Source organism: Oculina patagonica, chromosome 1 (assembly GCF_052425735.1).
Source record: "Oculina patagonica isolate OP01 chromosome 1, crgOcupat, whole genome shotgun sequence".
Classification (NCBI taxonomy): domain Eukaryota; kingdom Metazoa; phylum Cnidaria; class Anthozoa; order Scleractinia; family Oculinidae; genus Oculina; species Oculina patagonica.
This window is the reverse complement of record NC_135758.1, coordinates 27,242,282-27,257,694: the sequence shown is the minus strand read 5'-3', so window position 1 is coordinate 27,257,694 and position 15,413 is coordinate 27,242,282. Positions and strand designations below refer to the sequence as shown.

Below are 15,413 nucleotides of genomic sequence, written 5' to 3'. Positions count from 1 at the left end.
TGCACATTGGTGATATGTAATTTCTTGGCATGTTGTTTTTCTTTTCTTCCTTCCCTTCACGCTTTGTTTTTCATATGAATGTTCATTTTGCACGTGCGAAAAGAACAGTCGCATTCTGATTGGTTTTTCGTTTGTAAACTTAAGACTTACCCATGAACATTGCTTGGGTATAACTATAGTTAGTCTGTATTGTTTGGATCAGCGAGGCGTAAACTATAGTCAGGGTGACAGAGAGGCGGTCACATTACCGAAATAGCTAACTATAGTTAACGCCGTCTTAACTATATAGTTAGTAGTTTAGATGTGACCGCAGCCAATATCTCCAGTCTGGGCTGATATTCACATCTACGTGGGAAGCTGTCTCTGATCATTGATAGTGAATCACCGCGCATCTAAGCTCATCCAGTCTCAAGTCGGCATACCGGATTGACAAGGAATTAGTATCAAAAAGGAAACAGGTTAGAATGAATTGGGTTGTTCTGGCGGGAAGACATTCTATACTAAATTAAAAGAAGGAATCAACTTTTCAAATTGCAGAGATCATAAAAGAGTGGCGTGACTGAATATTAACAAGCAGAGAGGTGTCCCAGTTTGAGCGGTTAGCATCAAGACAAAAGAGGTTTAAGTCCACTTTTTAAAGTGTTGTTCACAACACAGTCAAATTTTGTAAATGGCCTTATTATCGGCGTCTACAAGATGTGCCAACTTTCATCCTCCTACAAGCCTGTCATACTTTTCGGCATCTGTCTCAATTTTTCTCACCATCCTGACGATTCCAGGCAACTTCCTTGTGTGTTTAGCCATTATAAAGGATCCCTTCCGTAACTTGCAAACACCATTCAATTATTTCCTGCTGAGTTTGGCTGTGACGGACCTAATGGTGGGAGCGATCATGAACCCAGTTTCAGTGGCGTTTCACATCAACGAAGCACTTCAACTCAACATCGTCGACATCAAAGTCAAACACATCTTCTATTTCGTCCTGAGCACCGCATCTATTTTGACACTCGCCGCGATGACAGTAGACAGATATCTTGCCGTAGCTACGCCAGTGAAGTATAAAACAATGATTACATCCAGGCGCGCCATTGTGACATCGGTGTCGATTTGGGTCGTAGCGTTGGGCTTCTCCTTCATCTACTTCAAACTCGGTTTCATATTTTACTCCTTCATTTTCGCCAACACCGCCGTTGTCATCACATTGGCTGTTCTCGTGTTTGTTCACGTAGGCATCCTTAAACGCCTGCGTGAGCGATCGAAATATTGGCGAGATCGAAGAGCAGTTGAATGTACCGAATCCGACAAACAGGAAAACAGAAGCAACCTCATCAACACGAAAAAGGAAAGCAAGGCAGCCAAGGCGTTGATGATTGTTCTTCTCGCCTTTCTCGCTTCATTCACACCCGCTTGCGTTATGATCTACTTGTTAAATTTTTGCTCAAGCTGCAGCTGTTTGATGATCCACTGGTTACGGGATTTGCAGTTTTTAATCGTGCTGTGCAACTCAGGCATTAACCCATATTTGTACGCATGGCGCTTTCCTCAGTTTAAGAGAGCTTTCTACAAATTGCTTCACCTGAAGTTACGCAGCAAAGAAAAGGTCTCACCACCGCCACCACATTAAAAGGCAAGGGATTACACATGTACTTTTTCTGCCGCCGCCGAATAAGAGGCAAGGGCTTACACATGTAGTTTTCCCAGACAAACTCGAGTGTTTGTCGCGTTGAAACATAAATTCTTTCATAAATTAACGCTGACGTGCAATGTGCCTGCGTCATGTAACTGTGTAACGAAACAATTTGCATCCAATAAGAGATCGCATGATATAGTGACATTTGTATTATAATTTACCTCAAGATTGGAAAATGTGTTTTATCACGGCCCGAGTGCAGACGTCTCAAACGTCATGCGCGCAGGATATTTTCATAAGAGTATAAAACATGGGAATCCGTGTTCCTTGCTAAACTATGTATTACGCGTCCATAAAACATTTATCTTATTAGACAGTTTAGTGTTTAGTACCCGGGGGGGGGGGGGCACCCGGTATATTTTTGGGTGGGGGTGTGCCGCTGGGAATTTGAAGCCCTTACCCTATACCAGACCATGTTCAGTCGATTTTTGCAACCCTATACTAGACTAGACACTGAAAATCCCTACCCTATCCCAGACTTGCATTTTGTTAGAACTGTATCATTATCAGTGTTTTAATGCAAAAACCATCTGTGAACAACGATGCCGCGATGATTTTATTTACGTTTAGGAAAGCCTCTTTCTCTTCCGAGTTTCGATTCTGGACTATATTCGTCATACCGTCGATCGGTTTCCCGGCAAATGCTACCCTTTTCTAGACCAAAATTCTCTGATTTCTATACCCTATCCCAGACTAAACTGCTTGAAAACCATACCCTTCACAGCGACACATACCTATGTAGCTCATGTATGGGAGTGCCCCCCCCGGGGTTTAGTAGCGCTGTCTATTTTTACGTTTGGCGGGCCACCATTTTTTCTTCATTTGCTCAGGAGAGTTTAGTTTAGAGGACTACAAAACCGGTTTTAATTGTTAAAACAATTATCCTGCGATATCGCCTGATACCTAGCCGTAGAGGTCGTAAGCCGAGTTGGCTAAAACCAGACGATTTTTCGCAAGATTGAGCGGGATAATTGTTTTACTATTCAACAAATTGTCAACGGAACGCATTTTACAGCTAGATAAACCGTGCTTATGCAGCGCGTGAACTGCATAATTCGCAGGATAATTATGTTATGTAGGATGATGGATAACAAGGACTTCTATATTGGTATATATTTGAGTATCTTGGCAAGTTGATACACCCCTCTGTAACAGACCTGGTGACATCTGATTTTCCACCAGGTTTTTAACCAAAATCGACCAGAGAAGTCAAATATCCACCAGGTTGATTACTTTTTTTCACCAGGTAAGGGTGATGATAAAAGTCCTTTTAAGCATTCGCGTTATCTGGCAAACGGGCCGTTTTGCGATCCCCGAGCGTTCTTCGTTCTATTACCACCACTAGATCCGCAATGTAATTGTCACAATGAGCCAATGAGTTATCATACTATTGACACTGTCAATACGCACTTGGACGTGAATCAGTCGCCGGGGTTGTATTCCTGAAATCTTCTGCAATTCTAGCACGTTGTTGTCGATCAGAGTATCATACACGGCACGCAATGCATGCAGAAGCGACCGTCTAATATATAAGGCGATGGACTGACGTTATCGCCTTAAAATGATTCCTCTAGATGCATGTTACTTTTCCAGTTCTTAGCAGGCCTATACGCATGATTTAAAACGACGGTTCTTCGGAGCGCCAAAGATCTCAAACGTGAACGCCGAAGATGTAACCTACTGGGGATCCAGGGGGCATGCCTCTCCTGGAAACTTTGAAAATTATACATGCAGAAATAACATTTCGTGAGTTTTGAAGGGAGTTTCATATGTAACTAGGCAGCTTAAAGTAAACTTAAAAAACACCATTATTTCTCGAACTTTTCAGTTAATACCAAGGCTCCGTATTTTTGTCCAGACAAAAACATATGCGAAAACTGAAACTGTGTATGCAATATTAATTCATAAACAACTATTTAAGAGTTCATATTTTTATACGGAAATTGATAACAGAAACTAAAACCACTGTCCATCATCCATATTTGCAAAGAGTTTGATTTTACTGGTATTAAAAGGCTAAAAGCTGAGCGTGATTCTATGCAGGTCGAAGAAAAACAGGCAAACCTGATGTTATGATCAAAAGCCATCTAGGGGGGTCAGGGGGTTTGCACCCCCTGGGAAATTTTTATATTTGGGCCTTCTGAAATGGCTAGAAATTCATTTAAAAATGTTCATTTGGAGAAATTTATCAGTTTTATATACTGATAAATTTAAAGTTAGTTAATAAATAAGATGCCCCACCCCCTACGTGTAGTTCAAAATTACATAACCCACCCCTTTTCGAGGGCTCAAAAACTGTTGACCCACCCCCACCCCACCAGTCCCTAAATTTAAACGGTCCGTTTACCGTTAATGTTGCAAAATGTTCAAAATTCCGGCCCTTATTCGTTTTTCCATTTTCAGAAGGTCAAAGAATAAAGACGTCAAAATAGGAAAATCGTTTGCTTATATACTTTACAGGTCGAATAAATTGTCTCTTTTTCGGATTAAGCGAGCAAGGAAAAATACGTTATGATGACTGCAGTCCTCCAGCAAGGCATCAATAATTTCATGCAGGTGAAAGCTACGCAAAGTAATATTTAGACAGTACTTACAATTTGAGGCAGCTTAATTAAAATTTACCGTAATACGCCGCTTGAATGATCTTGTATGTACTTGAATCGAACTTGAATAACTTTCGTATTTTTTGCATAACATTCTGTCGACATTTTATGCATCAAACGCCTCTCAAACTGTAGCCTGCGTGGCCGGCGTTCAAAGGGGAAGGAGAAGGGGAGTTCGAGCGCGAAGCGCGAGGTGCGAGGAGAGAGCGCGAAGCGCGATCGGGGAAGGGGGGGAAGGGGAACCCTTCCCCTTCTCCCTTCTCCGATCGCGCTTCGCGCTCTCTCCTCGCACCTCACGCTCGAACTCCCCTTCTCCTTCCCCTTTGAACGCCGGCCACGCAGGCTACCCAAACTGCTCAAGGCTGCTAAAGCGACGGGAAAAAAGCCCCTCAATACTCACCAAGAATTATGTCGGTTAAGCTGATAATCCTCTGCGTAGTTATTCGATAAAATGTTGTAGAAAGCTGGATCAAAAATACTTCTACACATTTATTGTGAGCCGCGCGGGCTGTTCAAATCGCTCTGAATTATTCACAAGCTCGTATTACATACAGAAAAGGATACAGATCTGTTTTTTCTTCATGACAGCAGACGTGCATGACAGCACAACAAGCGACACAAACAATAGAAAAGAAGTTAACAATTACTTTTTGCTATATTTACATCAAGTTATAGTTAAATAGTAAATAATATTTTTGCCGCGCGTCGTTTTCTTTTGTTTATAAAGATTTTGGCTGATTTTTCCTGACCAGGTTAACACAATTCTTCACCAGGGAGGAATAAAATTGACCAGGGATTTTTTAGAAAACCACCAGGTACCAGGGAGGTCAAATTTCCACCAGGGAGGGCAGAATAACCCACCAGGTCGGGTTTCACCAGGTCTGTTACAGAGGGGTGTGTTGATAAAAATAATGACGTGAGATATTTATACTTATTTCACGCGTTATTTATACTCAACTCGGAGTGAATGGATAATGAAATTCGTTTTTTTTTTTTTGAACACCCGGGACATTTCTCTCGTATTTTCAATCCTATCAAATTCATAACAGGCCGCGTATAAAATACATGTAGCACATAGCACTTAAACAAAGACAACTAGAAGTCAGAGAATAGAAATCTATTACAAAGTCAATCGCTAAAACAATTATTGAATTACTTTTTAAATACACTTGATTACACATTTATCACTCTCTGATAGGTCGGCAAAACCAATGCGCACCATAAGTGTCTTCTTCAAATATGCACGGCAGCGGCAGAATCGAGAACATCAAAAGTACATTTTGTTGTAAAAAACAGAGACAAAAAGCAAACAAAATAGAGGGAAAATTATAAACCCAAAACGTCCAATGCAACTTAGTACGTTACCAATACAACCAGGAAAGCTTTTTTTACTTAAGAAGTATGTTTGTAGCGTTTCTCTATTGACTGTTGAATATTATCGTGAGTTTGCTTAGGTTCTGCATTTGCTCGGCATTGGTCAAAAGAGACGTGTAATGTCCTTTAACCAATTAGAGTGTTTGGACTTATTACGAGAAACCAGAGCCAATCGTGGTTTTGCTTGCGCGCGTTTTCCCGCGCTTTGCACTGATCACGGTTTCCTCGAGTTGTGATTGGGTCATTGCGTTACCTACGTTTGTCGTGATTGGTCACATGTTGTTACTTTGGTTTTGTGAGGGTTTTCGACAGCCAATCGAAAAATAGGTCCGCAATGCGTACGTGTGCCTAGGGCTGAAAGCCACTTGTGATTGTAGAAATTGGAAGTCTCCCTCGTATCTCTAATTTGCTTTAAAATATGCGCGGATATTTGCTCGTGTACAGGATTGCTTGGTTAAGAAGCATAACAAATGATTGGTTAATGATTGCCCTTGGTTGTTACCTAAACAATCCTACAAAATTGCTCAGTCAGCTTAAAGTATCTGGAGTGTGGAACTGAGTGTAATGATTATATGTAATTTGTAATAACAAATATTTCAATAAAGTAGACTGTTTCCCAACGTTGTGCCATATCTTTATTAGGCAATAAGAATGATAAACCTAGTATAATGGTAACAAATGATTATTTATGAAATAAATGATCATATAACAGCAATGGTATATGTAAATGTAGTCGAGAACAGAACAGAATGACAGGAACAGCATGAAATAAGTACATGCTGCTGAAATAATGTACGTCTTTGATGGCAAAAACTGAGAATTAGGCAATAAAAATAATAAAATACGAGTATGATACTGAGAAATTATGATCATAACAGGAATGTTTCTTAAAGAACACAACAAAAATAACAGTAACCAAACAAAGTAAATTAATGCTGCCGAAACAACAGTGAATCAAGACACATAAAAACTATGGTACATGTAACAATAACAGGCAGTCGAAGACTGCGTGAGGATGCTGGTAGTGGTATAAAGATATTTTAAAGCAGTGACAGAAACGATCAGAAGACCGTGGTACAAAAAACTCAAAACTTTTAGCGCACCCACCCTCAGTTAACAAAATTTCTTCACCTACAAATATCTCAAAATGAATTGCTGTATTTTATCGAATTTGAATCAGTTCTCCCGAAACTTCGCGATTTTATTAAATTCAACATGGCGAATGCAATCTATTTATGTACCCTATTAAAAATGACATTCTGACCGCGAATAGTGTTAATTTCTGACTTTTGTGGCCTTGATGGAGAAAGTCAGTAACTCAGGTAATTCGAGATGAAATTATTTACGAAACACAGCAGTGTGTTTGAGCAGCGTGAAGCAGCGTAAAATTGGCTTAAAATCGTCCCTTGAACTCGACTCACGATACTTTCAATTGCTTCCATTTAACCTTCAATAAAAAAAAACTCAATTTCCTTTTTGAAGTACTGTAATAATTCTCAATTCAAAACAAAAAGCGGCTTACCTGAAAGTAAATAACACAAGACGTACGGCTCGCCGTAAAGATGCTTATCGGCTATAACTTTTGTCTTAAATCTTATTAATAAGTTTATATATGTTGCCTAAAATTTCGAACTTTTAAGTTTAAGAGATATAGAAAAATCAAAGAAACTTGAAAAAAATTCTGTTTCAGATTTATTTTCATTCATATCAAGATAAGGAATGTATTTAAAACCGACAAAATAGCGAAAACTTGAAAGACGTGAGATTCCGCTACACAAGCAAATGTTTTGAATTTTGGCTGCTCGCGGCGGCTTTTAATAACCGATTCTTCCAAAAATTCCATCAAAATTCGAAGCAACACTGTACATTACCATTTTGCTTTGTAAAGTGTTCAGAATCCGCACAAAGTCCACGATTACGGCGGTGTCACACTTGATATTGGTTAAGAAGCTCTGAATAGCATCGTTGAAAGCAGTGTACGTAACCATCTTATCCCCAATCTTCATGAGTAGTTGAGAGGAATTTCGCGGTGATCTTCCACGAACCTTCGTCTTTCTTTTTCCCGAACTGAAATTATCTTCAACGAAAATACAGCACCTTTCGAAGAATACAGCAATACACCTCTACAAGTTTTACCAGATCGAACGAGAACGGGTCGACGTATCGCTGACGCAATGACGAAATGCTCTGTTCTGATTGGATCGATTGACAATTCTATTGTTAACAAGAATATCTTCCATCACAAAGTGGTTCGATCACATATTGCCTAGGGGCTAGGCGGCCTAGGCCCTAGGCACAAAAACGCTCTTTGTAAAATAAAAATTAGCTGTTGCTGATATGTTATTAAAATAATGTTGAACTACATAATTATAAGACAGGATGCAATGAAGCTCCTGATTTTATAGTAAATTAAGCAGGACAATCCAGGAAAAAGTTCTTGGAAATAAGAGAGCGTTACAGCTGTCACTCAAAGTGAAGATGTCCAAAACCTAAATTAAAATAATAGAGTTCAGCAAATTAAGATACACAATAAACACAAGACATAGTATACTTTAAAGAGGCCGGGTCACACTAATTAAGACAATTGTTACTTGTATTTGTAATGAGACACTGCGAATCCTTGCCACTTTTTATTACAAACCAGGATTCAATGTCTCATTTCATTTATGTGTTATGACTGAGAATGATTCTTAACTTGTATTTACAAGTCCTATTTAAATATTCACCTAATGGTGAACGAAATCTGATTATTACAATGCACATTCTTTCAACTTAATTAAAAGCAAACCATGGCTGCCAAAATACTGTGGTTGTCAAAATCATTTTAAATCTTACGAGTCCAGTTTTAACCAATAGCTTTAACTTTCAACTTTGTGCCATCCTAGCACTTCGATTGTGTTCTTATTGCTTCTTAATTTCATTGCCATTTAATGTTTCCTTCAAGTTTACATCTACATTGTAAAACCAGAGTTCTATGTAACAAAGACACTTAAAATAGGGTGACCTAGCCTCTTCAGTCCACCCACGCGAAGGAAAGAAGATATTTTTATCAAGTTCCGTAGAACTGTGAACCACAAAATAATTATAGATATTACAAAAGCATTTACAGTCAACTCTCTCTAAAACGGACACCGTCCGGAGCGGCTCCAACTGTCCTCCTCATAAGGAGTTTTGTTACAGTAAAATGACTGAAAAACGGCAGAAACGGACCAACAGTAAAACGCCTTAAAGAGGTGTCCGTCTTATAGAGGTGACTGTTAAGAGAGAGTTGACTGTACCAGTGAATATGATATTGTTATACATGCAATATTCATGTTAACTACACAATGTATAAACGTGTACAATGTAGTCCATTACGCTGGACAAATCCAAAATTTGATGCCTATAAATAACTCCAAGTGTCTTTCGTTAGATGCACGAAGGAATAAGTTTAAAATTTTGAACTTCTTATCAGGAAAAATATATTATATTACGATTCTAAAATAGTTGACTTTCAATGTTAACTTGTATTTGTCAATGCTATAGTCAATAGACACTTTGCATAAATGGAATCCAAATTTGAATAACAATACTGAGTACATCATTAGCCTCATGTGGATGTGTTTGAGACCCAGGGGGGGTACTTGCAGTATACATGACGGGGAGGTTCAACGTATTTTTTTGGGTTGAAAATTTACACCCTCGGTATTTTTTTGGGTCAAGAGATCTGTCATGTATTTTTTTAGGTCTTAAAGTCTGTTTCATCAGGAGCCCTGGTTTCATTGAATAAATCAGTATCTAGGTGCTATGTCTTGTACTTTTTGGGGTAGAGAATTTTGATGCCAGGTATTTTTTTGGGTGTAAAATTTCAGGCTCATGTATTTTCTTGGGTTCGCAATATGAAGCTCCGTCGGACCCCCCCGTCATGTATACTGCAAGTACCCCCCCTGGGGTTTGAGAAAGGATATTTTACCTGAACATGACGCTTAGGATGTATAAGTATTGTTATTCAAATGTTCACAACGCCATTAATGCAAAGAGTCTATGGATTTCATTACACGTAAATGTACATGTACATGTACTGCATGTATATCTGGTGAAAAATGTATTTGTTGAGTATAAAAAATGGATATGTCATGTCATTGTAGACACAACAAATACTAAGATAAGGGCTACAAATATATATTTTTTTTTTCACTTGAAAGTACATATGTCCTACTAAGACACCATCTTGGTGGGACAAAACAAAATTTTGGTCGGACATCACCAAAAAACAAAAGGTTGAATTTTATTCATTATTGCCGTAAAATGATTTACGATCAAAAAATTTTGTCCAGACATCATGTCCGGTCACACTTGGGAATTCGTCGGACGTGAGCAAATTTGGTCAGCCAATGTCCGATGACCAACTGTTATTTGCAGCCCTGTAAGATACTCTCTATTGTAACAGTTTATGTTCAATTTATTATTATCAGCGACCCCAAGTTACTTGTAGCACTGTAGTGCAAAATACATGCACCTCGATACTTAAATAAAGTGATTTTTATGGTGTTTTAAAAGTTTTTGTTGTTGTTATTGTTTTGGATGTTTAGTAATGCGAACAATTTGTTGATGTACTGTACATGTAAAAACCACATTATTTTATAAATAAAAATTAATGCAAAATCTGTAGTCAGACCATAGTGGCCCACTCCATCAGAGCTTAATTATCCTGGTAAGTAGTCGAGTATAGTGAAGTAGCTAGAAGTATAGTTACTCCCACTAGGTGGAATGCCAGTCTATTTTTCCAGGCTGAGTGTTCTAACAGTATGATATGAATGAGACACTCGTATTTGTTGAAACTTTGCTTGAAGGTACACAAGTCATGTACATGTATAATGTTCTGTTGTGATGTTCATTCCTTAAGAATTTTTTGTATGTGGTTCCAGAAAATATCCATACTCACCCCACAGAAGTCATTGGTCATTGGGAATTATAAGGGGGTGGGGTCCCAAAAGCCAAGTTTTTGAAAGGAAAATATGAAGCTAAACTGGAATTTCCAGAGGGGTGGGATGTAGGGGGGAGTTCAAACCGCAAAACCTTCCATGGCGGTTGGCGTGGATATTTTCTGGAACAACGCGATTCTAATGTTTTATTTTGGTGAACATCTCTAGAATTGAGAATCAAGAATCTAGTTTATATAATCATTGACATCAGTCGTGGCCCACCCACCCCCATCCCCCCGTTTCAGTGTTGGATAGCACAATGTGCCCAAACTCCTAGTGCAGTGCGTTTCAGTTTGTGAGAAAAAATAGGCAGCAATTGAAGGCATTATTTTTTCGCATGCTACACATCATTGAAAAGAGGGAAAGGGGAAATTACTTGACTTTTTCATTTTGTAAGTCAGAAAAACAGCAACTGTGCCAAGGTTTTTCAATGATTGTTGTTTTTTGTTAATGTGTAGTTCCATAAAATATCCATATCCCCCTCCCCACGGAAGGGATTTTTTTTAAAAGAACCCCCCCCCAACCACCTCTGAAAATTCCATTTCTTTAAAATGTTTGGTCTTTGAGACCCCCCGTAAAGTTCCAATCCCTTCTGTGGGGGGGGGGGGGGGAGTATGGATGTTTTCTGGAACTACACAATCGAGACTAATGCTAATGACACTTGACTAGATACTCAATTCTCTATTCTCATGAGAATCAAGTATCAAGTGTCAACTTACGTTAATATTCTGCCTGGTAAACCACCTTATTATCATCCTACATGTAGTGTTAAGCAAAAAAATAAACAGGGCTTGTGTTTAAGTAAGTGCAATTCCCATTATGTTATTTGACACTTTTTGCCACAAAACCTTTTCCTGTACTTCAAGTTAATATGATATAATATTTACATCTTGGTTGAAACTCACATCAACATGTACTGCGGTGAACAAGACAAGGGAGGGAACAAAACTGTATGGTAATGCTCTGTGTGTTCATACAGTACATGTATATATACACAGATACACTGTAGCAAGAATGATCAATCAATCTACCTCTGTTCTAGTAGCTCATCAAGACTATCATCTCCCTTGATAAGAAGTGTTCTCATTTTACAGCTCCGAGCCACTGATATGTTTGTTTCATCATCATCCAAGAGAATAACTTCTTTACTTTTAATCTTCAACTTGTGATCTTTCTCAATCTGATTGAGCACAGACTCAATGTGCTGTTGTTTTCCTGTGTGAACAGAGATGGATAGTGAAATGACAGGGTTTACAAAATATGACAAATGCAAATAAGACCCTGACTTTATACATTACATTAATGAACTGTTGTCGGGTTAAGACGGAATCCACTAGGAAATCGAGTAATATTTATTAAAGTTGGACAAAAATCAAGTACCAGAATAATTTAAATCCTATTGCGTTATTTCCTACCCTTAATAAAAGGTAAATATGTAAGAAATTATCCGTGATAACACCAACAACAATTTCTTACCAGAGTCTGAGAAAATGAATTTCAAAGTGCATAAGGTTTAGGCAAAATCTCACGTGTAGCAATTTTGTAAATTCGTCTTAAGCGATTCAGTGGAATTCAGCGGAACTTCGAAATTTGTTTTCGATATTTGGTGTTGTTAGAAAAGATTTCTTTTGATAAGATATTTGAAGCAGTAACAAAAAAGTTTGCAATAAGGTGGAAATAATTCTGGTACAACAATTTCTTATCAGCTAGAGTCTGAGAAAATGATATTCAAAGTTCACAAGCCAGAGGCAAAATCTCGCATCTTTTAAGCGATTCATGGGAATTCAGTGGAACTTCGAAATTTGTTTTCGATGTTTGGTGTTGTTAGAAAAGATTTCTTTCGGTAAGATGTTTGAAGCAGTAACACAAAAGCTTCCAATCAGGTGTAAATAGTTTTGGTACATAATTTTGTCCAATAAGTACTCGAAGTCCTGGCGGATTTCCTCTTAAGCATTTTAATCAGCCATGAGACAGCCAAAACTTGGGACTGTGTCTTTTTACTTGCTACTTTTTACTTACTCATAATTTGCATGATATACACGTTTATGTACAAAAACATGGCAGATCAAATTTTGAATAAATAAGAGGCAATATAATTTTTTTATATATAAATAGGAAAGATTATAAAAGAATGCTATTAGAATATACAATGTACCATGTAAATTGATTATGAATTTTGCCTAGATCAGTGGCAGTTGTGATAATTCAATTTATAAATAAAGCACCTTTTGTTTCTAATAGCTCTTCTTACAGTTGTAAGCAGCTTATGTATAACAATAACATGCAAACTATGTAGTACATATTGGTTATTCCAAGAATGTGGTGACTAAAATAGCTTGTTAGCATATGGTTTTACACAAATTCATGGACAGTGCTGGTTTGTTCTCCCAGCTTCAATATGTATTAAATGAGAGCATAAGCCTAGGGTGTTTCAAACACAAAACACACTGTCATGGCAGTGGGAATGATGATTTTGCCAAAACAATTAGCAAAATGATGGCATTTTAATCTGGTTGAGCACTGCACATAATGAGGTTATATATCAATGTAAAGGTGTTTCTATGTAAACCAGGTTTATGAGTCCTGACAATGAAGGCCTGGAGCATGATCATGCAATTCAGGAAAATAAGAAACATTTTCACAATAATGAATTACTTACTATGTATACATGTATTTAACAGTGTGCAAAAAAATATGTGAGGGGATTTTTCACGTTGATCAGTGGTGTTACTGAAGGTACATGTAATACCTAAATGTTTTCATGTACATGTATGACAGAAGCATAAGCACTAATTAGCACATGTACACCTTAGACTTTCAATAAAGTCCTTCGTCTTGTTTACTAGTATTATGGCACGCCGGGACGAAGGACTTTTCATACTTAATTCGTGCCACTTTAAGCGACCCAAAAACAGGTTGCTGAGCGTAGAACCTTATTCTCGAACCTTATTGCCTCTGGAATTCCAGCTTCGTAAGTTGGCGACGACTGCTCTGAACAGCAACAAGCGAATATTTTAGATTTTAAATCTAAACTGGTGTTTGGAAGGCGATTCTTAATAACTATCGGCACATTTTTCGTCGGTTGAAAAACAGTTTAAAACGTGTATTCATCGATGAGAGTCATTACATGTACATTGTCAAATTTGCCCTCTGGACGCAAGAGAAACGCACACACGCTCGATTGTTTTCGTCGGAGTTGAGTCGTTTATATGTTCCGCCATTCAAGTCGAGGAGGTATCAGCAACTTGCAATAAAATCCGAGATACCAGGAGTACGTCACACAACAGCTAAACCCTACCCCTTGAAAATTGATACTCCCCATTTTTGACGCGAAACGAAAACGAAAACCCATCAAGCGAGACAAGTCAACCTCTCGCGACTTCGTCACTCGATCTCGCGACTTCGTCGCTCGCACGGCCACTTCGCGGCCTAAAAGGCTCACTTCGCTCGCTTCATTATAGTGAAAACTCGTGAGGTCAACTTGTGGCAAGTCTAATGTACATCTATACGGAAATAAAGTGCAATGTGGGATTATGACACAAGCAACTAGCTGCATAGATGATAAAGGTAAACACTAGCATGAAGGCAAGAACAAGCGAATAAATTCTTTCTCTTGTGCATAAACAGCCTGTACACCCTTATTATAATAAGGGTCTCTCAAAAATTTGCAGTGTCGTAAAATTACATATACACTGTAGAATTCTGCTCGGAATGCTAGCAAAATTTTGGTGGGTGCTCGTTTTCTTGTGCTTGCATATTTTTACAAGTGTTCACATGCTCAGTTTTTAGTGGAGGTAGCTTTTTGACAAGTGCTTGTTGCTCGCAATGCTTATGCTCCCAAAGAAAAACACTGTGCTTGCTTGCTTGCAAAGACCATTCAATATCCGTCATACAGTGTATTCTTGTGTCCGTGTAAACCAGAATAGCACAAGCAGAAGAAGTCTTTTCTTAAGCCTAAAACTTGGTGACTACTTTAAGGGATTATAGACAAAAACATGAAAAATAAGGGAAAGCACAACACCTGGACCCCTAGTCCATGGACTTCCCCTATGCACTGGGGGGGGGTGGTTCCATGCCTTGGATATTGGGGGGGGAAGGGGGTGGTGGTTCCGGCCATGCCCTGGATATTGAGGGATCCAGGTTTTGTCCTTTCCAGTTGATCAATTGATTTCCGATCATAGATTGTCACCAATTGGCGAAGAAACCATGCAAAATTAAACATTGCTACCTTCCTTGGTAACTCCTTTGACTTCCTTCCACTTTCCATCCGTCCCTCTGTAATGAATTCGACTCGTGTCACACTCAGGCAAAGCCTGTTCCATAACCTCACGAATCAGAGGAATTTGCGGCGACTGAGTCACAACAGCAACGTGCAGATCACTGCAATTCAACATTGCCGTAAAGAACTGCTTGAAGGAAGGTCGTACGCGCGAAACCAGGCTCTTGCTAGTGAACTGCCAACTGCCTCTCGTGTGAACATTGATGATTGTTTGATCAAAGTCCACTGCTACTAACTTGATACTCAGTGATACAAGCTTTTGCACCATACTAGCGTACTTGTCCATCATCTAATGATCCTCTAACTCTCCCGCTGTTTCTGTTCTGTTTACGTCCTACAAAGAGACAGCAACGAAACCTGAAACCCTGGACAGTCGAAGATGAAGCTGAATAATCAAACGTTTGGATCAGCGGAGAAAGATAAAACGAGATGCCATGTGGTATAATTGGGCATGTCGTGTAACAGGCAAATTGATGCAAGCCCTTATAGAGGAGTCAAGAATG

The 15,413-nt window shown here is 38.7% G+C and overlaps 2 protein-coding genes across 2 annotated transcripts; one reads left to right on the top strand and one right to left on the bottom strand.

Annotated features, from left to right (window-relative positions):
• Positions 1-469: 469 nt before the first annotated feature.
• On the top strand, positions 470-2,803 carry LOC144649469 (adenosine receptor A1-like). Its single transcript, XM_078508958.1, has 2 exons — positions 470-2,011; positions 2,469-2,803. Exon 1 carries the CDS (start codon positions 671-673, stop codon positions 1,622-1,624), a length of 954 nt encoding a protein of 317 aa, XP_078365084.1. The 5' UTR covers positions 470-670; the 3' UTR covers positions 1,625-2,011; positions 2,469-2,803.
• Positions 2,804-8,049: 5,246 nt separating this feature from the next.
• Positions 8,050-15,388, bottom strand: LOC144643858 (uncharacterized). The gene is made up of 3 exons (XM_078503247.1): positions 14,860-15,388; positions 11,663-11,846; positions 8,050-8,156 (listed from the first exon to the last, which is right to left on the bottom strand). Exons 1-3 carry the CDS (start codon positions 15,197-15,199, stop codon positions 8,135-8,137), a joined length of 546 nt encoding a protein of 181 aa, XP_078359373.1. The 5' UTR covers positions 15,200-15,388; the 3' UTR covers positions 8,050-8,134.
• Positions 15,389-15,413: the final 25 nt, after the last annotated feature.

Bases quoted from the DNA above. Each gene is read 5' to 3' on its own strand.
- LOC144649469 (XM_078508958.1), top strand. From the start codon at position 671: ATGGCCTTATTATCGGCGTCTACAAGATGTGCCAACTTTCATCCTCCT.
- LOC144643858 (XM_078503247.1), bottom strand. From the start codon at position 15,199: ATGATGGACAAGTACGCTAGTATGGTGCAAAAGCTTGTATCACTGAGT. The intron at 11,847-14,859 runs GTAGCAATGTTT...CTGTTCACACAG, and splicing joins CAAAGGAGTTACCAAGGAAG to GAAAACAACAGCACATTGAG. The intron at 8,157-11,662 runs GTAGATTGATTG...ATTTTAATTTAG, and splicing joins GATGAGCTACTAGAACAGAG to GTTTTGGACATCTTCACTTT.